This window comes from Dendrobium catenatum, unplaced genomic scaffold, assembly GCF_001605985.2.
Source record: "Dendrobium catenatum unplaced genomic scaffold, ASM160598v2 fragScaff_scaffold_932, whole genome shotgun sequence".
Lineage (NCBI taxonomy): Eukaryota > Viridiplantae > Streptophyta > Magnoliopsida > Asparagales > Orchidaceae > Dendrobium > Dendrobium catenatum.
In genome coordinates, this window is record NW_021319394.1 from 257,772 (window position 1) to 284,227 (window position 26,456).

Sequence of the window (26,456 nt, forward strand, 5' to 3'; positions counted from 1 at the left end):
AAATTTTTTGAGGATTTATATGAGAATTCAATATGAAAATAATATTAAAATATATTCTGCTTTAAATAAATTAATATTACAAATATTTTTTTAATATAATTTAGATATTATAATTTTATATAACAAAATATAAATATTTAGATATTAAATATATAATATATAAGAATTAGATGGTATGTACATAAATTCTCTCTTTATATATAAATAAGTTAATTACAACAAGTCATATAATAAATATACAAAAAAAGAAAAATTTATTCATTAAATTTTTGTTTATAAATATATTATCATAGAGGATGATTACTTGTTCACATTCTTTAGAGGTCCTCAAAAATGTTAAAATTTTATGCTTCAAAATTTTCAATATCCAAATTATTTTCTAACTCATAAATCTATATGAAAATATAGAGAACTAATATGTTACCAAAAAAATCTAATTAAGTACAAATATTGATGCAATTTTTAGATCCCAAGGAACTAAATATTTGAATCAGAAGTTTCTTGAAGGAGCTATTCTTTAAATTCGAAACGAGAATCTAGAGGAAATGAAGTTAAAAGTAGTAAGAATTGGATCCGAGTCCAAAATGACTGGTATATAATGCTAGAAATTATAATTAAAAAGTCACTAAACTCTTTGTTAAAAACCTTAAGACCTTGCATTCTTGAATTATTAATTTCAAGAAGATGAAAGCATAGAGATAGTTACAAAGCAACAAGTTGTAGAAGGGATCAAACCCAACCATAAAATAGAGTGCTAAAAAATTTAGTTGAAATAATAAGAATGTTTATTAGAAACTCATAAAAGGGGTGCATATTTATATGCATTGACAAGATCCTTAAAATGAGGACCCAATAATTATTCTAAGGGAAAGAATTATAGCTCTTAGAGAGTTAAAAACTCTACTTGCTAGTGCCGACACATTTCAACAATAACATTATAGCGCTTAGAGAGTTAAAAACTCTACTTACTAATGCCGACACATTTCAACAACAACACCGACTCTCTCTTTAACAATAATGCAAACACCCACCTACTCAGATGCTCTTCGTCACCACCGACACTAATGCATGTTACTCCCAATAATAGCATTACTTATTGTTGCTGATGAAACATATATACACATATTCTTAATTATTAATCTACTCTCATATAAAAATATGATCAAATAAAACACCAATGGTCTTTTCTCGATGCTCATTATGCTTCCAATATTAAATGAATATTTGAAAATTTTTATTTTGTATGTTATATAGGTTTCGTTTGGAATGATTTCTGTACTATTTCATGTAGCAGCTTTTTATTAAAAAAAAAAATGTATACTAAAAAATTGCTCTATGAAATAGTAAAAAGTCATCCCAAATGAAACATTATTCTTTGTTTGAAATAATTTTCTTATTATGTGTATTAAACTTACGTACAACGCTCAGACGCGAATTTACAAACTCTACCGCCGCGTATTTTCTAACACGCAATAACTAAAAATAATAAAATAACCATTTCAAATGAAATCTTAATATTTGAGAAAGCACTTTCCAACTTTATTGGAAGAGAGCTAGAGAAACCCACGTCATGGGCTACTACCCTCACTTGGTTCAGAGCGCCTAAGACGGTCCCATCTATTACATCGATGATGACTCATCGATCTAACCCAGAATGTGGCCCACGCGCCGCCTGCCCCAACGTTGACCTTCGAGAATATTCCAGAATAATAGATTAATTCTAATTGTCTGCGCACAACTGACGTGGCAACTTTACTTGATCATCTTGCTCGACTTAAATATTTTAAACGTCAGAACATTGAAAAAAAATTGTGTTATAGAAATCTGATAGTTTATACGAGACTCAAAATTATTAGATTTACCTTGATAAATTTTAATTTAATATTTTATATTATAATTATTTATTTTTCAAAATAAATTTTGATAAGCTATAAAAATACAACTACATGAATGTCTCAGCATAGAAGAAAACATTCCAAGTTAGATTTTGACCTTCGAGAATATTCCAGAATAATAGATTAATTATAATTGTCTGCGTACAACTGACGTGGATACTTTACTTGATCATCTTGCTCGACTTAAATATTTTAAACGAGAGAAAATTGAAAAAAAAAATTGGGTTATAAAAATCTGATAATTTATACGAGACTCAAAATTATTAGATTTACCTTGATAAATTTTAATTTAATATTTTACATTCTAAATATTAATTTTTCAAAATAAATTTTGATAAGCTATAAAAATACAACTACATGAATATCTCTGCATAGATGAAAACATTCCAAGTTAGATTTAACTTATTTTGTTTTCTCTCTCCACAATCACTCGAATACAATCCTCCAATCACTATCACTCGACTACATTTATCCGATCACTATCATCCGATTATGATCTTTCAATCATTGTCACTCGGCTATAATTCTCTAATTACTATTATCCAATTTTTAAATCATAAAATTAAAAAAAAAAAAGAGTTTGATTGGGTGTTTTATATGCCAGACACAAAATGTCATCCAGATATTAACAAGTATGCACCACATCAATGATATCGAGCCACAATACCAAGCAAAACTAAGCCACAATACCGTGCGAAGGAAAGACATGACACATTCTAATTTGATTTCGAATAACGTTCGCCATTCGCACAGAATAATTAACCCTTAGTGTGTGAATAGACTATTGCATTTAATTTAAAGGAAAAAAGTATGATACCGTATGACATTAAAATGAATAAGAAATAATAATTTAAAAATAATTTTAAACTTATAAATAAAACAAAATTACCCAAATAAAATCACTTACTTTCCCTAACATATGACATTCCTATGAAATGAAAATAATTAAATAACATCAGAAAAAATAAATAAATAAATTACTTAAAAAAAAAACCATTTATAATTAAACATAACACACATTTATCTTGTTTATCAATAATAAAAAAATAATTAAAATAAACACAGGAACAATTGGCACAACAATAACACATTCATATTTAACAATTATTTAAAGATATTAAATAATTTTATATAAGTGATCCCAAATAATACCAAAGGTTTGCAAAAGAAATTCAATAAAATACAAATACATCATTTCCTCTAAACAATTTTCAAAATCAAGCTTCTGTTGAAAAAAAAAGATGAAAAAGCATGTCCAAACATCATCAATACTGACTTAAGCTTCGTTTGGAACGGTTTTTTTACAGCTTCTTAAAACAATTTTCTAGTACAAAAATTAAAATTTTTATATTAAAAAGTTACTTTAAAATAAGAACGCCGTCGCAAACAGAATCCAGTAACAGATCACTGGTTCCTACTCCTTTGCTGGCGAGTGTATTCCCATAGAGCAATGGCACCACTTACATGAACATTGAGTGATCTGATTACACCCAGCTGAGGAATCTCAACACAAGCATCTAAAACATGAATAATATCTACAGGAATCCCCTCCTTTTCTCGTCCCAGCACTAAAACCTGCAAAGCGTTGGGGATCATTACACCACTAATTAAACTTCTGAGCTATTCATGTCGTTCTAGAAAAGGGATCACCGTTTTGTTTGGGAAGGCAAACTGGTCCAGCGCTGTGCTATTTGCAGTTTGCTCCAAGCCCAGAATGGAGAATCCTTCTCTCCTTTTCTTCTCTAGAAAAACTTTAATGCTACAAACTGGAACCTCTATGATTGGTATCCACTTCTCAGCTGTGACACTGTAGTGACCCCATGGATTACACAGAAAAAGTACTAAAAACTAGCAAGCATGGATTTGGATAGAAATGTTGTATTCAACTGCTGTAGATTAAGGCTCCTTTGGGACAGCTTTTTTTCTGCTTCTTAAAGCAGCTTTCTAGTATAAAAATTAAAATTTTTATACTAGAAAGTTAAGAAGCAGAAAGAAAGTTGTCCCAAACGAAGCGTAAATGGAGCATTGAGTTCTCTTATATGCATTACTGCTTTCACATAGTAATTTCTTCAGATAAAGGACAAGTTTTACAGATTAGCAAGTTTTTAAATAGTGCTGCATTTGTAGCAAAAGGATTTGCTGATGAAAGAAGTTCCAAAAATGTCCAAAATAATAGCTTTCACATACTAAAAAGACTCGTAAAAATTATACGTTAGCAATTAAACAGATTAGCTCCCATCCACAAAAGCATTCCAAGCTCGATTTGATTAAGAGGAATCTAATATAAAAGAAACAAGAATCCACTTCAACAAAAAAGGAGTAAAAGATGGCTGACCTTATAAGTTGGAACTGCTTGTCCTGCATAATACTTGTATCAGCAACAGCAAGACACGCTGCCCTAAACACCTGCATGCAACAACAAACAACGATGATTAAAGATTAAGGCTTGGACGGTTTTCTTTCTACTTCTTAAAGCAGTTTTTTAATACAAAATTTTTTAATTTTGTATTTGAAAGTTGCAGCTTTTTAGTACAATTTTTTTTTAATTTTGTATTAGAAAGTTGCTTTAAGAAGAAGTAAGAAAGCCGTCTCAAACGAAACCTAAATGAAAGACACACAGCCACTCATTGATTTTATTTATTTATTTTGGGTACCTCACAAGTCCTTGCTAACCCAGCAAGATTGGGAATTCGATCAAGCAATGATGCAACGAGAATTATTTGTTGTTGCCTTTCTCTAACCTTTTCCATGACTTCTTTTCTTGCATGAATCGCTGAGCTCACAAGCTGATCTTCCATTTCTAATTCTGATGTAAACATTAAAATAAAGAAAGTTTTATAAAATTGCAGTTAGGGCTATTATGTATGGATTTGAATGTTGGGTCTAAGTAAATTCGTTGTAATCGAAGTTGTGTAGCAAAAATGAAACGCTAAAACGAAAGTGCATCAAAACTAGGGATGATAAATTAAATCATGATTATTTTAAAGGAAAGATTGGATCGAGAATGATCAAAGATAAAATAGCTAAATATACATTTACTTGAAAGAAATGTTTAATATTTTTTTAGAAAAATTATAATTACTTGAAAATTATATTGAATAAATATTTAATTAAAACATGACTAAAATACTCTTACATTTAACACCATTAACTCCAACATCGGATTTAGGACAAAAAATGTCATATTTTACATATTTTAAAGAGTTGAGGGATCAAATTAGTCTCTCAAAAGAGTTGGGTACTATTTTGATCCTTCAGAAAGAGTTGATGGATCATTTTCTCATAATAACTACGTTAACTGGTAATGCATTACCTGAAAGTATTGTGGACATGCTGGAACTTGCAAGAAAGCGATGATCATCATATGGTGCCAGTTTCTCATGTCCATGAAGAGTAATTTTCTTTTGAAAGTCCAAATTAGAGTCATCGAGGGTTTGCTTATGTGATGCCTCATTCAAACTGAATATTCCATCAGAAGTGCCATTTGCTGTTAGGCTCTCGTTCGTGATTGTCCTCTCATCCTCAGCAAAGGAATATCTAAGCTCATCCCGCACATCCTGCAACCACTAAACTAAGTACGAACTCTGTTGGTGAAAAATATACCATGTTTGAGCTTACATTTAAAAAGGCCATCACTAAGTCCATCAAAGAAACGGCGACACATTCAAACTCAGATCCCTACATCAGGAAAACTAATTGGTACACATTGGAGGTTGCCAAAAACTACAGATATAAATCAGCAAAATCAAAGATGTTTTGTGATAGAAAAAGTAAGGATCAAAGAAGCATATAATATATTTGACCTCATTCCGGAAATTAAATACTCCTGCAGGAGTTGCAGAAGCAACGGGATCAAAGTTTTCAAGAAAACCTTCCATCGAAGCCCTTAGCCTGAAACACATACAAGAAAACCAAAAAGCCTTAAATTTCCCAACAACATGAAGGGAGATATTTAGATTAACAAGCTTCACCCCAGATCTATATTGAACGGAAACTTTTTCTATATTTCTACAAAATGAAAAGAAACTAACTATAAATACAAATGGCAAGTTTCAGGTATAATTCCTTTGAAACTAGTGGTAAAGAACAGTGAACAACGGATATAAGTTACAATTACATACGCCATGGCCTATGTGATGTGAGCAAAAATTTAAATTTATTGTCTTAGATATTTGAGTCATTTTTACATCTTTAAAACCTCATGCTCATTCCATTATCTCATTAACTTTAAAAAAAATTATCTTTTGTATAGTTTGCATGTGTGAGCACACACACATACCTATAAGACATATTCTGACATGGCACCATAATTGGCATCCATCACTTGGTATATTAATCAAATTTAACCCCAATAATCTTAGGAAAACACAACAAAAAAAACTAAAAAAATAAAATAAAAAATCCACAAAACCAAGCACTTCTGTTATATTAAAGTCCCTTCCTCTCGTATATTACCACCCCATCCTCTTGTAGATTGATTCATTGTTGAATAGGATTTCAAATTTCAGATTTTGGACAGAGGATTCCTTGGTTCAAGGAGAGATGGCAATGCAAGCAGGTCCTAGTGTAGTCTTGGGCTCCGCCACAATCTACTGGCCAGAACTCAGGCCAATCTTAGGCATCTTGACAGGAAAGGCCAGCAGCAACATGGTTTTTTGGCAGCTGGCAATGGACCGCAGGCTCTCTAAACTCCAAGGGAATCAATTCTTCGCTGTTCTTAAAGGGTGTAATTACGAGTTCTTGTTTTTATTCTTTTTGCAAGCGTTTTTGTATAATCTTCTCTTTTGATTCACTCTTAGGTTTTGTTTGGGATGGCTTTCTTACTGCTTCTTCTTAAAGCAGCTTTCTAGTATAAAAATTTAAAATTTTATATTAAAGCTGCTTTAAGAAACAATAAGAAAGCCGTTCCAAACGAAGCCTTAGTATTAATCATTAATTTATCACTATAACCATTTCTTAGCCCAGCGGTTGACTGTATATCAGAAACTGTTGCTGGTTAAAAAAAAAGAAACTATTTTTGGGTTCTTGATAGGCAATATAGCACGTTTTTGGCGGTAATGCGAATAAATAATCCTTCTTCTTTGCAATGCTTATGCAACAAGTGTCTCAAAATAGGAAAATTATCGGACACCAAATCTCTCCTCAAAATAGGAGATTGAGGCATTAAAAAGAGTATAATGAACACCTTGGTATGTATGATGCAACTGCTTTATCAACATTTCTGTTAGCACTGTTGGGTGTGCCTATTTAGGAGAAGGGCCTAAAAATCAAGCAAGCAAATTGAATGGTCCGAGTTCAAGTTAACATGTCTTTAGGAACACCCATACTAAAACAAGGTTCATGTGACCTTTACGTAGAGATATTAAGTTAATTAAAGAAATGATTATATACCTCATACAGTCTACATTTCCTGCCAAATACAACTTCAAGTCCTCAAAACATCTCTCTTCCAATGGCTTGACACCTGATTTACAAGCTCTAAAAGCATGCCATAATTTGCACAGTACGTGATAAACAAGCAACTGCAACAGTAAAGGATCAATAGTGCAGTTATTAGTTACTAACTTTATCACAAAATCCAAAATCGGGAAAAAACAGACCTGCAGAATTGAACTGCTTTACCTGAGTGAAGCAACGCAAACTATGATGATGGGAAGTTAAAAATGGAATCACAGGGGGCAATAGATTATCTAAATGTTTCATCTGAACTGGCAATTCCCTAGAATGGAGGATAACATTGGCTGCTATAAAAACATATGAAGACAAAGCCTGAAAAAATGTGCACACACATTATCCGGGAAGTAAATCTGTAAACAATGCAAAATGAAATTAGTACCTGTGGCCGCATTTTATGATCATAGAATATGGGAACCAGCTGCTCTTCAGCCTGTAAAAATTGCTGATGGGATTATGTTTCAACTACATTTTACAATAAAAAAAGGTAACATGCAGGTAATTCATTAATATCCTGAGAGATTAATAACCTTATCAGTTATACTTCAGGATGTTAAGAAACAGGCACGAATTAATGAATATCCAAACAGTGAATGAACAAAGGAACATAAAATTAGAATTAAAGTACTGACATTGACGAATAGCAGTTACTAATTTGCTATGGGACTTGTAGGCACTTAGAAATATACAGTACCCTTTGTTGATATTTGCCACTCATCAGATATTTGATGATTTTATTTTGTTATTTGAAACTTTTTAGTATTTTCTACTAGCTAGCAGAAGATCGAATTTAAGTATTAACTTTGGGACTTGCCATTTAAGCGGCAAGTAGAGAATTTGCATATTTGTAATAAATTTTCTTTTTAAAAAGCATTGGAGGCTTAATGTGAATATAAAATCAAATATCTTTGCAGATTTTACAATTATATGTTCTTTTAGGATAGTAAGAATTATGGTGAACCATTTAAAATCCATTGTTTGGGCATCACAATTACATACGCCATGGCCTATGTGATGTGAGCAAAAATTTAAATTTATTGTCTTAGATATTTGAGTCATTTTTACATCTTTAAAACCTCATGCTCATTCCATTATCTCATTAACTTTAAAAAAAATTATCTTTTGTATAGTTTGCATGTGTGAGCACACACACATACCTATAAGACATATTCTGACATGGCACCATAATTGGCATCCATCACTTGGTATATTAATCAAATTTAACCCCAATAATCTTAGGAAACCACCACAAAAAAAACTAAAAAAATAAAATAAAAATCCACAAAACCAAGCACTTCTGTTATATTAAATCCCTTCCTTTCGTATATTACCACCCCATCCTTGTAGATTGATTCATTGTTGAATAGGATTTCAAATTTCAGATTTTGGACAGAGGATTCCTTGGTTCATGGAGAGATGGAAATGCAAGCAGGTCCTAGTGTAGTCTTGGGCTCCGCCACAATCTACTGGCCAGAACTCAGGCCAATCTTAGGCATCTTGACAGGAAAGGCCAGCAGCAACATGGTTTTTTGGCAGCTGGCAATGGATTGCAGGCTCTCTAAACTCCGAGGGAATCAATTCTTCGCTGTTCTTAAAGGGTGTAATTACGAGTTCTTGTTTTTATTCTTTTTGCAAGCGTTTTTGTATAATCTTCTCTTTTGATTCATTCTTAGGATTCGTTTGGGATAGCTTTCTTACTGCTTCTTAAAGCTGCTTTATAGTATAAAAATTTAAATTTTTATATTAGAAAGCTGTTTTAAAAAACAATAAGAAAGTCATCCCAAACGAAACCTTAGTATTAATCATTAATTTATCACTATAACCATTTCTTAGCCCATCAGTTGACTGTTTATCAGAAACTGTTGTTGGTAAAAAAAAAAAACTATTTTTGGGTTCTTGATAGGCAATATTAGCAAGTTTTTGGCGGTAATGCGAATAAATAATCCTTCTTCTTTGCAATGCTTATGCAACAAGTGTCTCAAAATAGGAAAATTATCGGACACCACACATAATAACATCTCCTCAAAATAGGAGATTGAGGCATTAAAAAGAGTATAATGAACACCTTGGTTTGTATGATGCAACTGCTTTATCAACATTTCTGTTAGCACTGTTGGGTGTGCCTATTTAGGAGAAGGGCCTAATAATCAAGCAAGCAAATTGAATGGTCCGAAAGTTCAAGTTAACATGTCTTTAGGAACACCCATACTCAAACAAGGTTCATGTGACCTTTACGTAGAGATATTAAGTTAATTAAAGAAATTATTATATACCTCATACAGTCTACATTTCCTGCCAAATACAACTTCAAGTCCTCAAAACATCTCTCTTCCAATGGCTTGACACCTGATTTACAAGATCTAAAAGCAGGCCATAATTTGCACAGTACATGATAAACAAGCAACTGCAACAGTAAAGGATCAATAGTGCAGTTATTAGTTACTAGCTTTATCACAAAATCCAAAATCGGAAAAAAACAGACCTGCAGAACTGAACTGCTTTACCTGAGTGAAGCATCGCAAACTATGATGATGGGAAGTTAAAAATGGAATCACAGGGGGCAATAGATTATCTAAATGTTTCATCTGAACTGGCAATTCCCTAGAATGGAGGATAACATTGGCTGCTATAAAAACATATGAAGACAAAGCCTGAAAAAATGTGCACACACATTATCCGGGAAGTAAATCTGTAAACAATGCAAAATGAAATTAGTACCTGTGGCCGCATTTTATGATCATAGAATATGGGAATCAGCTGCTCTTCAGCCTGTAAAAATTGCTGATGGGATTATGTTTCAAGTACATTTTACAATAAAAAAAGGTAACATGCAGCTAATTCATTAATATCCTGAGAGATTAATAACCTTATCAGTTATACTTCAGGATGTTAAGAAACAGGCTCGAATTAATGAATATCCAAACAGTGAATGAACAAAGGAACATAAAATTAGAATTAAAGTACTGACATTTACGAATAGCAGTTACTAATTTGCTATGGGACTTGTAGGCACTTAGAAATATACAGTACCCTTTGTTGATATTTGCCACTCATCAGATATTTGAATGATTTAATTTTGTTATTTGAAACTTTTTAGTATTTTCTACTAGCTAGCAGAAGATTGAATTTAAATATTAACTTTGGGACTTGCCATTTAAGCGGAAAGTAGAGAATTTGCATATTTGCAATAAATTTTCTTTTTAAGAAGCATTGGAGGCTTAATGTGAATATAAAATCAAATATCTTTGCAGATTTTACAATCATATGTTCTTTTAGGATAGTAAGAATTATGGTGAACCATTTAAAATCCATTGTTTGGCCATCTTTCATGAAATTCAAGTTTCTTCCACTTTAGTCTTTGCAAGGATTAGATTTAAAAATTATATTTAAAATATAAGGATCATAACTCGCCCTATAGGCAAAGCAGTCTGCTTGAAAACATGATTATCAATTGGTGAATTTATGATGTGATACGATGCAAGAATTGCTTGTTGGAAATTAATAACTTGTGAACTTGCGTAGCTAATTTAAAACAAATGCGTTCCAAGATAGATCGTAAGAAAATTTCCACGGAAGAACTAAGCAACATCAATCGATTACATTTAGAAGCAACATGAAACTAACAAAATTAATCCAACAAATAAGTAATAAAGCAAATGGCTCTTAACAAAAATCCATGGTTTAATCTAGATCGTTCACCTTGGAGTCCCTCACATGCACTCTTGATGTCGCTCAACTTAGTGGAAGAGGATCGCGCACAAACTTAAGGATGCCACTAATAAACAAGTGATGCCGAGGGGGCTAGTCGTTGGGAAAGAAACCGGAGTTGGGGAAGCGGTTGGGTGCCCGGTGATTGTCCAATCGTCTATCGGTAGTTGCTCGTCGATGACGTCCACGAGGGTGGGAAGAATAAGGTTTAAGTAATCTTCGACGGTGTGGTTGAATCCGAATCCCACATTGAAGAACGACGATCGTATGACGTCGATATCTCCTTGATAGTCAAACACGAATCCATGGTCACGCTCCGGATCGACCATGCATGACCATGGGTGCTCCTTGTGCGTAGAAACGTTGAGGAGGGGAGCCGTCACTTGGGAGGAATCCGACCAAGAGAGAGGGAGGAGAGGGGGCTCGGGTGAGAGGAAGGGGAGAAGGGGCAGGTGGGCATTAGGGAGGGAGAATAGAAATCTGAAATTAATTTTCAGATTAAGTGGATTTTGCGTGATAAATTTGAATTTAAATTTAAATTTTAATGGGAAGAATTAAATTGGATGAAAGGGAATTGTGGGAGGTAATTAGGGAGGCTTAATGAGAGGCTATTAATGAAATTGGAGAGAGAAAAGGAACGTGGAGAGGGGCCGACCATAGAGAGAGGGGAGAGGGGAATTATGGCTAATTAAGTGGGGCCAACACACTAATCAAAGGTTTAAAGAAAATCTGAATTAAATTTCAAATTTAATTTAGAAGAGGGGTTTCCTAATTTAAGTGCTAGTATTTGAAAAGCTTTTGAATTTCAAATTTGAATTTGAAATTCAATTAAATAGCTCTCTTAATTACTTCGCCTTATTTTAGGAAAGCAATTAATGCCTCTATGAAATTTGAATTTCAAACATGTGGGTTGGGTGAAGGAGGGCCGGGGGGTTGAGCAAAGGGGAGATGGTGGACGGAAGGGTGGCTGGCTGGAGGCTGGCGGCCAGGTGGTTGGCTGGCGGGTGGATTGCAGGAAGTCGGCGGCTTGGACAACCCATGGAGGCCGGCGGCAAAGGGAGGGCTGGGTTAGGGAAAAGAGAAGGGTTTTGAAGAGGAGTGAGGCCGGCGGGTGAGAGGTGAGGAGAGGGGGGAATTTGATGCAAGAAAACAAACAACAACAACATCAAGCCTTTATCCCACTATATGGGGTCGGCTACATGAATCCTTTTTCTCCATTGTGTCCTATTAAAAGTCAAATTCTCGTTTAAATCTAATAAAGAAAGGTCATTCCTAATATTTTCTAACCAAGTCTTTTTAGGTCTACCCCTACCTTTCTTAACATAAGTCAAATCTAATACCTTTACTCTCCCAACCGGGTCATCGGAAGGCCGCCGTTTTATGTGACCAAACCATCTAAAGCGACTCTCTCTAATCTTATCTTCCACTAGAGCTACTCCAACCTTTTCACGTATATGCTCATTTCGTATCCTATCTCTAAGGGTAAAGCCACTCATCCACCTGAGCATCCTCATCTCTGCCACACTTAACTTAGTATTATGCTTCTCTTTTAATGGACAACATTCGACACCATAAAGCATTGCAGGCCTCACTACCATCTTATAGAATTTTCTCTTAAGTTTGAGGGGTACATTTCTATCACATAACAAGCCCGATGCAATCCTCCACTTTAACCATCCAACTTGAATTCTGCTGAGAATATCCCCATCTATTTCACCATCACTCTGAAGAATAGATCCAAGATATCTAAAACGTGTACTCTTAATAATGACTTGATTGCCCAAAGTCACAATCCCCTCACTAGGTCTATTACTACTAAAATTACACTCCATATATTCCATTTTAGATCTACTCAAGCGAAAACCTTTAGACTCTAAGGTTGACCTCCATAATTCAAGTTTACCTTCAACTCCCTCTCTAGTCTTATCAAGAATATCATCAGCAAAAAGCATACACCAAGGTACATTCTCTTGTAAATGTCTAGTGAGAACATCCATGATTAAAGCAAAAAGATATGGGCTTAAGGCTGATCCTTGATGTAACCCAACCGAAATAGGGAAATACTTGGTCAATTCACCTTGCGTTTGAACACAAGTAATAGCTCCTGCATACATATCTTTAATGATTTGAATATAAGCATTATTAACTCCTTTCTTTTCAAAAACTCTCCATAGCACTTCTCTTGGAACTTTATCATATGCTTTTTCTAAATAAATAAATATCATATGTAGATCCTCCTTATTTTCTCTATATTTCTCCATCAAACCTCTTAATAAATGTATGGCTTCCATAGTCGACCTACCCGGCATGAATCCAAATTGATTTTGAGAAACATTAGTATCACGCCTCAACCTATGCTCCATAACTCCCTCCCATAGTTTTAAAGTATGACATATTAACTTAATACCTCTATAATTCGCACAAGAAAACGAAGATAAAAAAAAATTGGAAGAACCGCGAACCTTGGAATCCACCAAAGGTTGACGGGTATTGCGATCACCCTCCTCAGGTTTCTCCTCTCATGAACTCGCTAAGAGATCAGACAAGTAGAATAAAAATTTTCATTAACAATTCATTCTTGTACAATGCATGAGACCTCCTATAAATAGGCCAAAATGAAATAACAACTAAAAAGACATAGATGCCCTCGGGGCTACAAAAGCGACTCAATACCCACAGGGGTAAACAAGGAAAATAAAGATATGAGAATAAATAAAATACAAATAAATCAGAAATAAATGCTCTGGAACGTAGCCGTCGATCTGCGTCTCCGTCGATGATACGTGTCGAAATCTGATGTCCTCATCAATATAACTTTAAAATGAGCTAGTGAAATTTTAAATTTTAAAGTGGTTGCACACTTTTCAAGGAGCTTGCATGCTTCTCAAGGTTGCAAATTTGTATTAGTTCATGTAACATTTTTGGATGCTAAATTCAAATGTTTAATACATTTGTTGGCGCATATGCAGATAAAATTGATTTGAAGTAATTAAACATTAAAAAAATGATGGTAAGTTAATTATGTAGCCATGTCATTCAGGCCGAGAGGAGTTTAGCTTCACTTTTATTTTTGGTCTGGGCAGCATTGTAATTTGTAAATTTGAACGCTAGCGTATTTATTAGAGCACATGCTGGGGTAGTTATTTATGTGCTTTGATATCTCACAAACACTCTTGAATGCATTTGCAATGTGTATTTATACATTTTACAGTCAGTTTGCACAGTATACTTGCACATTTAATGGAACACCTGAACAATACACTTTTATTTTTCCTGTACACTTACACAATGTGCCCGTATACTTGCATGATCTTCAGCGTACTTATATTGTGTGTTAGCACACTCATCAATAGATTTCCACATCTTTTTGTGTGTTTACATAGTGCATCTGCAAGTCTTTCCATGCATTTATAGTGTGCATCTGCACATCTTCAGTTCATTTATATCAACATTTAGAGAACATGGTCACATAATTGCTTTCATAGATTTGACGTGTCATATACATTATGTTGATATGGCTGTGTAACCCGTGACATACAACAGAGCACCACTTTATATTACTTGAAAAATTTTCGTTCACAAGACATTGTTCGTTCACGGGCGTGCACATGTTCCTTAAAATGTGCATCACTTAGGATACTTGTGCAACCCATGATATACAACAAGTTTGACTAAACGATTTCGTTTGAAAGCCATTCACGTGAACATGAGTATTTCATATGCATAAGGGTCTGATGTAGTAGCTGTTCAAGTGAATGTGTTCTACTTGAAACAAGCATGACTTTCTATTATGGATTTATTATTGCTCGCCCTCTTTCCATTCATATATATGTTGCGGATTCGGATGTAAATATCATAAGCTAGAATCTTTTGCATATATGAGACTATTTTTTTATAGGTGAGCACCACAAGGACTCGCTCTTCAATCTATATATAGGGGCTATCTTTGGTTCAATTTTAATTCAAGTTCAATTTAGTGAGTGTGTTTTGAAGTTTTTGAGCATTTAGGAGAGTTCTTAATAGAAGCGAGGGAGTGGGGTCGGGTGCTCGCAAGTGAGCTTGTATCACAAGTCCCTTATAAGTTCAATTATATGTTCAATTTTGTGTTTAGTTTTGGTCCTTGTAACTCATTTAACATGACATATCATTCTAGATGCTTAATATCTCATTTTTATAAATTTAAAATTGTATGTACATTTTTAGTCGAAGTATTAAGTATAAAAAGTTCATTATACTCCTATGTAGGCATCGTTTTCAAAATTGCTAGACTTTCCCACCATGCTCAAAACATGTATGGTTCGTGCCATGAGATGTTGTGGCCAGTGTCTATTATCCAACCATGCTTAGAAAAATGTTCAAAGAAATTCGTGTACCTGTTTCGAATTCGAAGTATTTCCCCGTCACATTGGAGAAACACGCATTAATACTTAAATTTAAATTTCCTCGTCATGCAAAGAAAAATACACATGTTCCACTTGTCGCGTTGTAATATGGAATTCGAGGGGTTTAAGTGTTAAACATTTTATATTTGCGTGTGAGGCAATGCTGGACAGGTGACGCGATGAACTTATAAGAGTGAGTTTGCAATCTATTTTATTTTTTCTCTTTTTAGAGAGAGGAAGAAAGGAAGAAACAAAACTGCTAGACTTTCCCAATATTGTGGCCATTTAATTAATCATTTTTTTGGCCATCAGCTGAGCCATCTACGTGGTCATATATATATAAAAAAAAAACTAAGTGGTCATATATTACTTCATTGTGGCCATCTAATTAGTCATACGCTTGGCCAGCTATTCTTTCACACTAAAAAGATTTTTAATTGTCTATAATATCTCATCATAGTTATAGATTTCAGGATACATAGAATCACTAAGAATATTCTTCCAAATTCTAAATTTAACCATTTATTTTTTTTAAATGGGTTGGAACGACTATGATACCAAGAATAATCCATAAGAAAGGTGCAAGGCTCATGAAACTAGTGGGAAATATTTGGGACAAGGAAATTAGATTTTTTATGGAATGCATTATTTGATAATGGGCTTTGCCATATTTTGTGGAAATAATGAATAATTTATTTCAATAAGGGTCAAACCACTAAAACGGAGTGCAAGAGGAATGCCAACTACTATTAGCAAAGAGAGGAGAGGGATAATAAAAAATTCTATATTGTAGAATCAAAGCATAAATGGAGAAAGAGAGGGGCAGTGGGTTCTGGAGGATAGGAAGTTTTAAGGACCAAAGGTCGGTTTTCATTCTCTCAAAAATTTGATTTCAATTTACAAACTTGATCTTTAATAATAGAGATGAAAAAAACTCTAATTCAAATGAAAACAGGTGATAGTAACAATTTCTTAAAATAGAGAACTCCTAAATTCTCTCCTTAAGAAGGACCACCCTTTAAAAATAGGGAGAAATAGGTGGAGAGAATATTTAATAATTTTCTTCAATATTTACACCTAAATCTCTTCCCTATCCTTCCTCTCAACCCTCCACACACACAATTTAAAACTATAATTTTGCAATAAAAAATCCAATCAATTTTTATTTACAAATTTATCATTCAAAGATTAATCTTAAAAACATTTTTGAGAGCCTACTGGATCACCCTTGGCTCCCTTCTTTCTCTTTCATCTCATTTCACGCAAGAATAATCTAAATGAAATCTTCAAGGCGTCATTCTTATTCTTAACCTTTATCTGCATCTAAATTATATAAATCAATGTAGGATTCGGTTTTGTTCCCTGTGTTCCCCGCCCTCATATCACTATAAGTACAAATCCCTACTTGGATCAATATTGATGGCTTATGGAAAGTTTAACCAAGTCATCATTCACGTTTAAAGTAAGAGAATTTCCCATAAGAAATATCATGTATATAAGAAGAAAATTTCTTTCTGTAACAGAATCCGTGGCAAATCAACAAAAATGTTTTTACTCTACAGCAATTTTCAGTAAAGCTCGCATGAATGAGCAGAGAAGCAAAAAAAGCAAACGGCACAAGCATTTGTTTTGAAAATTCACAACAAAAATGAAAAACTTAATGGAAGAAACATGATCAGCTAGGTTTCTAAAAAGATCTTATCAAAATAGAATTAAGAAATCGCTAAGCATGCATAATTATTAAAACTGGTAAAATTGTGGAATACAAAGAGGTAAATAAAACTTTACCAATATTGGAAACTTCAAGTAGATCTGAATTGCAAAAGTCTCCAAGTACTGTCGTACAACTGGTAAATTGTTCCTCTACAAGTTAAAAGCAAGCATTAATTTGAGTACCGAATCACAGATGTTTGATTGAAAACGTAGCTACTATCTTCATTGATGTGGAAAGCATGCAAAAGCAAATACTCTGTCTTGCTAAAAAGACTTCTACAGGTAACTAAAAGACTTCTGAAAGTCACAAGACTCGATTTGTGCCAGCTTAATATGTAAACATAGTTTATAAAGTTATTGTGCCTTTTCTTAATTTTTTAAGGGATTATGTTTTTGTATTTTCTTTAATTAGGATATTTTTGTGATATTAACAATTGTGGTTACAAGGGGGCCTTGGACTCTTTAAGATCAATCCCACTTGATGTTCTCTCAGCTTTTGGTAGAGTTATTTCAAGTTATCCTGATTTTCCGTAAGGATTTCCCTATGCGGCTGTCCAAGGTTGGTAGCAAAAATTACCTGCAACTAAGAAGGTTCCGGTGGCAGAACCTAAGCTAGGGAAGCCTTTTGAGCGGCTGTCCAAGGGGCCCACAACAATCTTCCATGGCAGCAGGTGTCTAACAGTTCTTTTCTTAAGGTTTTTGCTAAGTCCGGCCATTAAAGGGGCTGGGAATAAAAAGAAACCAATGACAATTTCAGAAATTGAAGGTGAATAGCCACTTCTTTTGGTCCTTGTTGTGTTCATCCTCCCTTGAAGGATTTTGAAGAACCAGAGGCTGAATGAAGTGGTTGGAAGCTTTCAATGGCTAGAATAGAAAGATAGCAGGGAGTATTTGGCTAGGTATTTGCAATAGGATTAGAGGAGAAGTACATGGCTGAGGCAAACAACAAAGTTTGGCAGGCTTGTAGCTCTCAGGCAAGCTGCTGGCCATCATCTTAGCAGATGAGTCATTGAAGAACTTTCAGGCATTGGCCATAACTATAATTTAATGGTGTCATTTTGCAAAAAACCACCCGATCAAAAGGCATTGTTTGTTATGGTAATTTGGTGGTGTCATTATACTGCAAACCACCTAGTAAAATATACGTTTGATATGCCATTAACTCCTGCTTAGGTACCTTAATTTTGTCACACTCGACAAGCTTGTGCGATGGAGGGATAAGTATTTGCCCTTTAGCTTAATATGTCAAAATTTCATCTGACGTTTATTTTTATAATTAGAAAACATTTTGAAGACATACTCCCCAATGATTGACACTTGTGGTCAACAAAACCATCACCGAGGAAGGTTGCTTGAGATATTTGTGTTTCCGACCTGAGAATTTATTTTTTTTAATAAACCTCCCAATCATGAGAGAGAACTTTCGATTAAGGCTAGTCGTCAATCAGATACGTAGAATATACGTGTTATCTGGCATATAGTAGCAACATATATTTGGATTTGGGAATTTGAATGATTGATATTTAAAATTGCACCATTTTGCACTTAAACCGGATGGTGGGGGAATGGATGATGGACCCGATCAAGATCCCCATGGTTCCGTCGTCCCGGGCCATCGTGGTCCCTGGTCTACTTAGTTAGAGGAGGTAGTCGACCCAACCTGATATAAGGATCATTGTCGGCAGCCATGGGTTGCTTCATCAAAGGGTACCTAGTAGACCTGCGTTGAATGTTTGTCTAAAGGGACAAATTGGAATCCACCTTAGTTAACAGAGGGCTTTGTGCCCTATCGATCATATCCCATTGATTCATATCTCAAGGATTTAATGTCATTAAGGAACGTATTGGCTTTGGCCATAATCGGTATTTCGTGGTGCTATTTGGTGGCAAAGCCACTCGGTTCAGAGGGCCCCGGGTCATAACCGTTTATCCTGCGGTGCCATTTGGCGACAGAATCGCCGGTCAGAGGACATGTACCATGTCCTTATTAGCATGAGATTGTTTGAGAATGAATCATAGTGATATTTTCGACTATGCATTAGTTCTTTATGAGCCGAGGTTATTTTAATTTGTCCACCCCGACAAACTGTTGCGGAGGGTGGAAGGATTTTGCTTTAAGTGTTAAATGATGATTAATTTCAATTTTAAATATTCTGGGTTTTGGAATTTCTGGAATTTTAGAAATCTTTATTTAATTTTGGAGTTTTCATGAGCATTTGGGTGGCATTTAAAAAAAATATTAGTGAATCCCTCCAGTTGAGATAAACTTTCAATACGGCCACATCGGGGTGACTTTAAAGTCATTTTCATTTGAAAATATTTCCATTTTGTAAATGAACCTTGTCAACTCTGTTGAGCTGTCAATAGAGGATCAGATTTCTCGGGCTTCATGCCTTTGTTTATGATTTTTCTTTGTTAAAGGCTTTGAAGGCCTAATATGAATGTATAAAATAAATATTACGGTCGACTTCATGACCACATATTTATCCGATAGTTCAAACCCTGTCTACTCTTATTTAACTACTCAGGAGAATCGGGTTTCGTAGGCTTTATGCCTTTATTAGTGAATTCTCTTGATTATGGGCCTTGCAGGCCTAATATGAATGCATTAAAACAAATACACTTGTCGCCACAACCGTGTATTTTTTTGAAGGTTCAAACCCTATCGACTCCTATTGATCTGCATAGAAGAATCGGGTTCGAACTTGAATTCACTTATTGACCCGCGCAGCATCCCTAGACGTCGTCACGTATGTACCAATAACATGGCCGTCGGGGCCCATGCAGGTCGTGATTGTATTTACCCCTTTAGTGTACCTATGTGTATACAAACTACGGTGCATGTACGGGGGCACTTTGAAACATTTGTAAATGCCTTCTATTTGCTTGCATGGATATTGCGGATCCGGTGGCGTGATGTAGCAGCTTCTGGACTGAATTGTTTGTTGCTTTGTACAGGTAGATTGTCGTGCACTACTTGTTGTTTTCTGTAGGTGGATTATAGTGCTCTAACAAATCTCCTGCTTTTGAATACAGGTGAATCGTAGCGTTGTCACCTGATTGCAAAGAGATATTTCATTGTTCTAATGTAAACTCCCCTTTTCTCATTCACCGAGAGGTCTTTCTTGAAATTTGTGACTGCTGCCTTGAAAAGAACTCTTTTTAGGATCTTCAGTGTAGTAAACTTGTTATTTCTGGTGTTTGTGGATACCAGAGCTGTTTTCTTCCTAAGGATAGGACCAAGAAGAAACTTTGGAACACTAGGAAGTTTAGTTTTAATTTGTTCAAACATCTCTCCCATTATGCCAGGAAATGCCTTCTCCGTATATCGAGTTGTCTTCATACCCGACGTACTAGCAGCATCTCAATCACCGTTGCTGTAGGTGTTGTTTGTACTTGTGTCCATAGGGGTTCGTTGCATTTACGATGTACCCACTGTTGTTATCCACAAGTGGCTCGGGTTTATTTACGGAGACCCGTTACATTCACTACGATCTCCTGAAAGTGTTCGTAGAAGAACCATTGTTGCCTACATCATATCCACCTTTCACCAATCTCAGGTGGATCTTTGATAGCTGCATGTGGGTAGTACTCATGCACTTTGCAATTGTCTGTTGTTTCTTATAAGTACAGTGCATAGAGTTTGTAGGGACTGTTGTAAGAGTCGATTGCATTCATCGGTATTATCCATTATGTATTTTGTCTCATGCGTTCATAGGTTTTGATAATTGAGGTTTGCTTGTGATTGTTCAGATACTGTGAATTGACTATTATTGTTCATTGCTTGTATGCATCGGGATCTTGTTCGCCACGAGTCCTCTGTTGTTCTTGAAAGTTAAGGTTCTTTATTGTTCATGTGAAGTTTGAATCCAGCTTGAGTTTAATATGCAAGTTCACTTGCAAGTCCAGTGTGTATGCACTATTTCACATCTAAGTTCCAGTTTCACTCGATGTCGTACAGTTCAAGTTCAAATTTCAAGTGCACAAGTTCAAGTTTTCGATTCAATTCATTTAAATTCATTTATGTTTGATTTAGGCTCAATTTTATGTTTAATTCATTGTCCCAATCAGGTCCATAGTTTGTCCAAATTTTGTCAACATGTCAGTCCAAATTTTGCTCAAGTCCACTGTGTCTTCAATCCGGATTTCGACAGCCTCCCGACGTCTCTCTCATTTAGGGAAAAACAGCGAGAGGCAGCCAACCCGCCACGTCAAGAAAGACGTGCATAGTTGGAGTTGTGAGACACCGCGGTCGTAGTTTTTTTTTGTCATCCACCACGCCAAGAAAGGCGTGCATGGGTCTTTAAAAACAATTTTTTTTTTAAAAGTAGTTCTTTATTGCCCCGCAGTGCTAAGAAAAGCGTGCACAGGGATTGCCCGCCTTGCCATAGGCGTGCACAGGGGGTCCCTCAACGCACTGCAAACGTCGAAAATAGGACTTTTGGAGGGTATTACCCGCCTCGCTACAAGCACCGCAACGAATTTCCTCCCACCATGCTAAGAAAAGCGCGCATGGATTGTTGTTCGCCGCATTGCAAGCGTTGAGATGGATTTTCTCAAGTTTACTATGTTATACCTTGGCGACCGGCGAGGTGGTGAGGGCACGAAAATCGAGACAGTCATTTTTTGTCTCTTTCTTTTTTTCTTTTTTCTTTTTGTTTCCCTCACACAAACATAAAATATACATGATTTTTAACAATACTAATAATTATTCTTATAACAATAACCAAATAATAATAAAATAAAAATAATATTACGATATACCTAATAACTAAAGGGGTCGGATAGAGGTAGGAGTATCGGGCAAGCTTGGTGTTTGGCATGGAGAGGAGATCTTGGCCTGAAGGGGAGTTCGTCGAGGTAGGAGGAGTGTTCCATCTCTCTCTCTCTCTCTCGGTTTATGGGATTTGGCTGAAGAGGCATGGGAAACGGAGAAAGCTGCAATCACAACGAGCTTCCCTTGTTGCTTGCAATCAAAATGCCGGAAGTTCCAATCCGAGTGGAAGGGAAAGTCGTCGGAGGAGCGAAGCCGAACGTCAACGAAGGAGTCGGAGAAGAGGCGTGAGAGATCAGGGAGAGTTGCCCTCACACAGCTGTCACAAATGATTGTACAACAACAATAACAAGAACAAACCTTTATCCCACAACGTGGAGTTGGCAACATGATTCCCTTTTCACCATTGTGTCCTGTTAGGGGTCAAATTCTCAAAAAAAATTTAATAAATAAAGGTCATTTATAATATATTATAACCAAGTATTTTTAAGTCTACATCTACCTCTCTTAACATAAGTCAAATCTAATACATCTACTCTCCTAAATAGTTCATCGAAAGGCTAACGTTTCATGAGATCAAACCATCTAAGGCGCATCTGTCTAATTTTATCAGCCACTAGAGCCACTCCAACCTTATCACATATATACTCGTTTTGAATTCTCTCTCTAAGAGTAAATCCACTCATTCATCTGAGCATCCTCATCTTTGCAATACTTAATTTTATGCTTCTTTTTTAATGACCAATATTATATGTCATAAAGCATTGCAAGTCTCACCACCATCTTACATAATTTTCCCTTAAGTTTGACGGGTGATTTTCTATCACACAACAGGCCCGACGCATTCTGCCACTTCAACCATTTAGCTTGAATTCCACTATTAATATCCCCATTTATTTCACCATCACTTTGAACAATAGATGCGAGATATCTAAAGCGTGTACTCTTTTTATTGACTTGTACTCCTAACATCACAACCCCCCATTAGATCTATTAATGCTAAAAATACACTCAATGTATTTAGTTTTAGATCTACTAAGAAGAAAACCTTTAGACTATAACGTTGGCCTCTAGAATTCAAATTTTTCTTCAACTCTCTCTCTCTCTAATTTTATCAACAACAAAAATATCATCAGCAAAAAAGCATACACCAAGGTACATCCTCATGCAAATGTCTAATAAGAATAACCGTGACTAAAGTAAAAAGATATGGGATTAAAGTTGATCCTTGATTTAATCCAACTAAAATGGGAAAATACTTGGTCAAATCACCTTCTGTTTGAACATAAGTGACAACACCTGCATACATATCCTTAATGACTTGAATATAAGCATCATTAAATCATTTCTTTTCTAGAATATTTTGGAGCACTTCTCTTGGAATTTTATCATATGCTCTAAATCAATAAATCATATGAAGATCCTCCTTATTCTGTCTATACTTCTCCATCGAGCTTTTCAATAAATATATAACATCCATAGTAGATTTACCCAGCATGAATCCAAATTGATTTTGAAAAACATTAGTATCAAGTCGTAACATAAGCTCAATAACACTCTCCCATAGTTTTAAAGCATTACACATTAATTTAATTCCTCTATAATTCACACACTCTCGTGCATCACATTTTTTCTTAAAAATTAAAATCAACATACTCTTTCTCCACTCATTTGACATCTTAGTCTTAAAAATGATATTAAAAAGTTTCGTAAGCTACAAAATTATTTTATCTCCTAAACATTTTCACACCTCTATTGGAATATCATCAGGTCCAACAGCTTTTCCACACTTCATTTTCTTTAAAGTCACTCTAACTTCGGTTTTAATAATACGACCATAAACAAAAATCTCTATTTTCAATTAGGGTGATAAAGTCACTAAAGTCAAACGTATTCTCAGTTGAGTAAACGAAGGAAATAGTCATTTGGTAATTCATCAATCGTGTGATATACTCAAGTTCTAATTTATGAAGTAAATTTTGCTTAATCCTATGCATTGAAATTTATATGTATTTAAATGTACAAGCTAGAAAGATAATATAAATGCTCACATTGCAATGTTAAGGTTATTGATAAAATTATTATGCACTATTTTTAAAGCATAAAAAGCATAAGTTGAAAGCATTAGAATTATGTTAGCATTTTATTAAAATGTATTTTCGAAGTAGGGCAAAATTATCTTTTTAAGTTACAGATTGAAGCACATAATTGAGTTGCTTGTGAAAAATAAATGATATGCGTATTCAAATGTTCAACAAAGAAAAGGAAATAAGATTAAGAAATGTTATGTATGTGGATAGGTTGGAAAATTATATGTTTATGATACTTGTACATGTATCACGACAAAAGTGAAATTCCCTAAATCATGCCCTCAATTTAATTGGATTTTAAATTTCGAATTTGAAATTCGAAATCAATCTAATTGAATGTCTTTAATTTAGGAATCTCTTCACAAATAAAAACTGAAGTTTTAATTTCAGATTTTATTAAAATCCTGAAATTAAGACTAGTGGTCCCCACCTACTTAAAACCTCAACGCCACCTCACCTCCTACATGGCCGGCCCCCTCATTGGGCTCCTCTCTCTCTCCAATCCCCTCTTAATCACTACTTAAATGCCTCTTTAATTCCCCTCCCTCTCTTTCTCTAATTTCAAATTTCAAAACTGAAATTGAAATTAAAATAGCAGCTCATATTTAGAATATGAAATAAAATTCAGATTTGTTTCTCTCCCCATAGCTCCACCCCCCCCACCCTTATCTCCTCCCCAACCCGTGACCACCTCCTTCCCCATAGCTCACGGCTAGCCCTTCCACCTCCCCTCTTCTCTCGGATGCTCCATCAACTCCCTGCAATAATGCATGGCGGAACCCGAATGGAACTTTGGGTTTGTGCAGGTATGGTAAAAGTGACTTTGAGATCAAGGCAACATGAATCCCTTTCCTTCGTTTACTCAACTTGATCTCAAAGTCACTAAAGTCAAATATATTCTCAATTGAGTAAACGAAGGAAATAGTCATTTGGTAATTCATCAATCGTGTGAGATACTCAAGTTCTAATTTATGAAGTAAATTTTGCTTAATCCTATCCATTGAAATTTATATGTATTTAAATGTACAAGTTAGAAAGATAATATAAATGCTCACATTGCAATGTTAAGGTTATGGATAAAATTATTATGCACTATTTTTAAAGCATAAAAAGCATAAGTTGAAAGCATTAGAATTATGTTAGCATTTTATAAAAATGTATTTTCGAAGTAGGGCAAAATTATATTTTTAAGTTACAGATTGAAGCACATAATTGAGTTGCTTGTGAAAAATAAATGATATACGTATTCAAATGTTCAACAAAGAAAAGGAAATAAGATTAAGAAATGTTATGTATGTGGATAGGTTGGCAAATTATATGTTTATGATACTTGTACATGTATCACGACAAAGGTGAAACCATATGGGGGTAAAGAGGATCAAGTTGATATGTTTATAATATTTGTACAGGTATGGTGGACAACATGAGCTCATATGAGGTAGAAGCGTCCTCGACCTGGTACAGGTAGGGTGACAAAGGTAGGACACTTTATTATGACTACATGTAATGCACTAGACTAGCTTAAGTTTTACTTTAATTCTTATGTCCACTTCGTGATTAGAGTGCCATATTTGTGCAGTTCTATGAATATTTAAATTTTGTTTAATAATTGTTTATTTTGCTGAGCTTCTAAGCTCACTAAATATTACTTTGACTGTTACTTAGGGTAGAGGTAAAAACATAGTTGATCTTAAGTGAGGATTGATTTTTAAAGAAACTTTTCTATATTTTGATGTGTAATTTTGGTGAAGGCGCTTTAAGGTACGTATATGATGAAGATTTAATAACATATAAATGAAATTGTTGTTTATTATAAGTTATGCAGTTAAATAAATGGGAAAAAAATTTCTAAAATACTTCCGTACAATAATTTGTGTTAATTAGTAGATTTGTATGAGATAGAAATCATGTAGTATGATCTATCTGCGTTGCTTATGTTTATGGTTTTATCATTCGCTTTGTCTATGTGAGTATAGTTCCAAAATTGAGTATTGATGATAGATTCAGTAAACTTATTTGTAACCACGTCTGTTACGCCTACAAAATATCAAAGGATGAAATTAATTTGATAGAATAAACAGTTAAAATGTAACATTAGGATCAGCTAGATAAAATTTATAAGATATAAAAGTACGGATTTACAATTTAATACTCTATATTAGAGATAACAGAGAATAACTAACAATGCTCACTTACATAAAGGCATATATGCAAATTAGATGTAACTTTGCCAACAATGTCCTCCTCAACAAATTGAGATAAAATGCAAATCATCTGCCAGGCACGAACTTTTCTCCTATGAACCTAAAACAATCCAATGAAGTGAGCATAAATATATTTAAGAAATCTGAAATAAGTAATATAAAAATCTTAAAACTCACACCGCTAAACTTCTTGTACAATTCTTTTGATAGATCACTATCATTTACCTACATAAACA

The 26,456-nt window shown here is 34.6% G+C and overlaps 1 protein-coding gene across 2 annotated transcripts; it reads right to left on the minus strand.

Moving 5' to 3' along the window:
* Positions 1-3,058: 3,058 nt before the first annotated feature.
* Positions 3,059-26,456, minus strand: LOC110102511 (probable methyltransferase TARBP1). 2 transcript variants are annotated; one of them, XM_028697431.1, is made up of 13 exons: positions 26,400-26,456; positions 26,213-26,320; positions 17,228-17,302; positions 10,068-10,118; positions 9,854-10,000; positions 9,623-9,753; positions 5,699-5,786; positions 5,514-5,573; positions 5,209-5,452; positions 4,550-4,701; positions 4,231-4,301; positions 3,546-3,702; positions 3,059-3,470 (listed from the first exon to the last, which is right to left on the minus strand). In XM_028697431.1, exons 1-13 carry the CDS (start codon positions 26,439-26,441, stop codon positions 3,300-3,302), a joined length of 1,497 nt encoding a protein of 498 aa, XP_028553264.1. In that variant the 5' UTR covers positions 26,442-26,456; the 3' UTR covers positions 3,059-3,299. The 2 variants fall into 2 exon arrangements, with proteins under 2 accessions (XP_028553264.1, XP_020686524.2); XM_020830865.2 differs by lacking the exons at positions 9,623-9,753; positions 9,854-10,000; positions 10,068-10,118 and adding exons at positions 7,287-7,417; positions 7,518-7,664; positions 7,732-7,782 and having other exon boundaries at positions 3,064-3,470.

Coding starts and splice junctions, on each gene's coding strand:
- LOC110102511 (XM_028697431.1), bottom strand. CDS start 26,441: ATGATAGTGATCTATCAAAAGAATTGTACAAGAAGTTTAGCG. Junction 17,303..26,212: donor ATTTGCATATATGCCTTTAT/GTAAGTGAGCAT, acceptor TTTAACTTGTAG/AGGAACAATTTACCAGTTGT. Junction 4,302..4,549: donor GGTTAGCAAGGACTTGTGAG/GTACCCAAAATA, acceptor TGTTGCATGCAG/GTGTTTAGGGCAGCGTGTCT.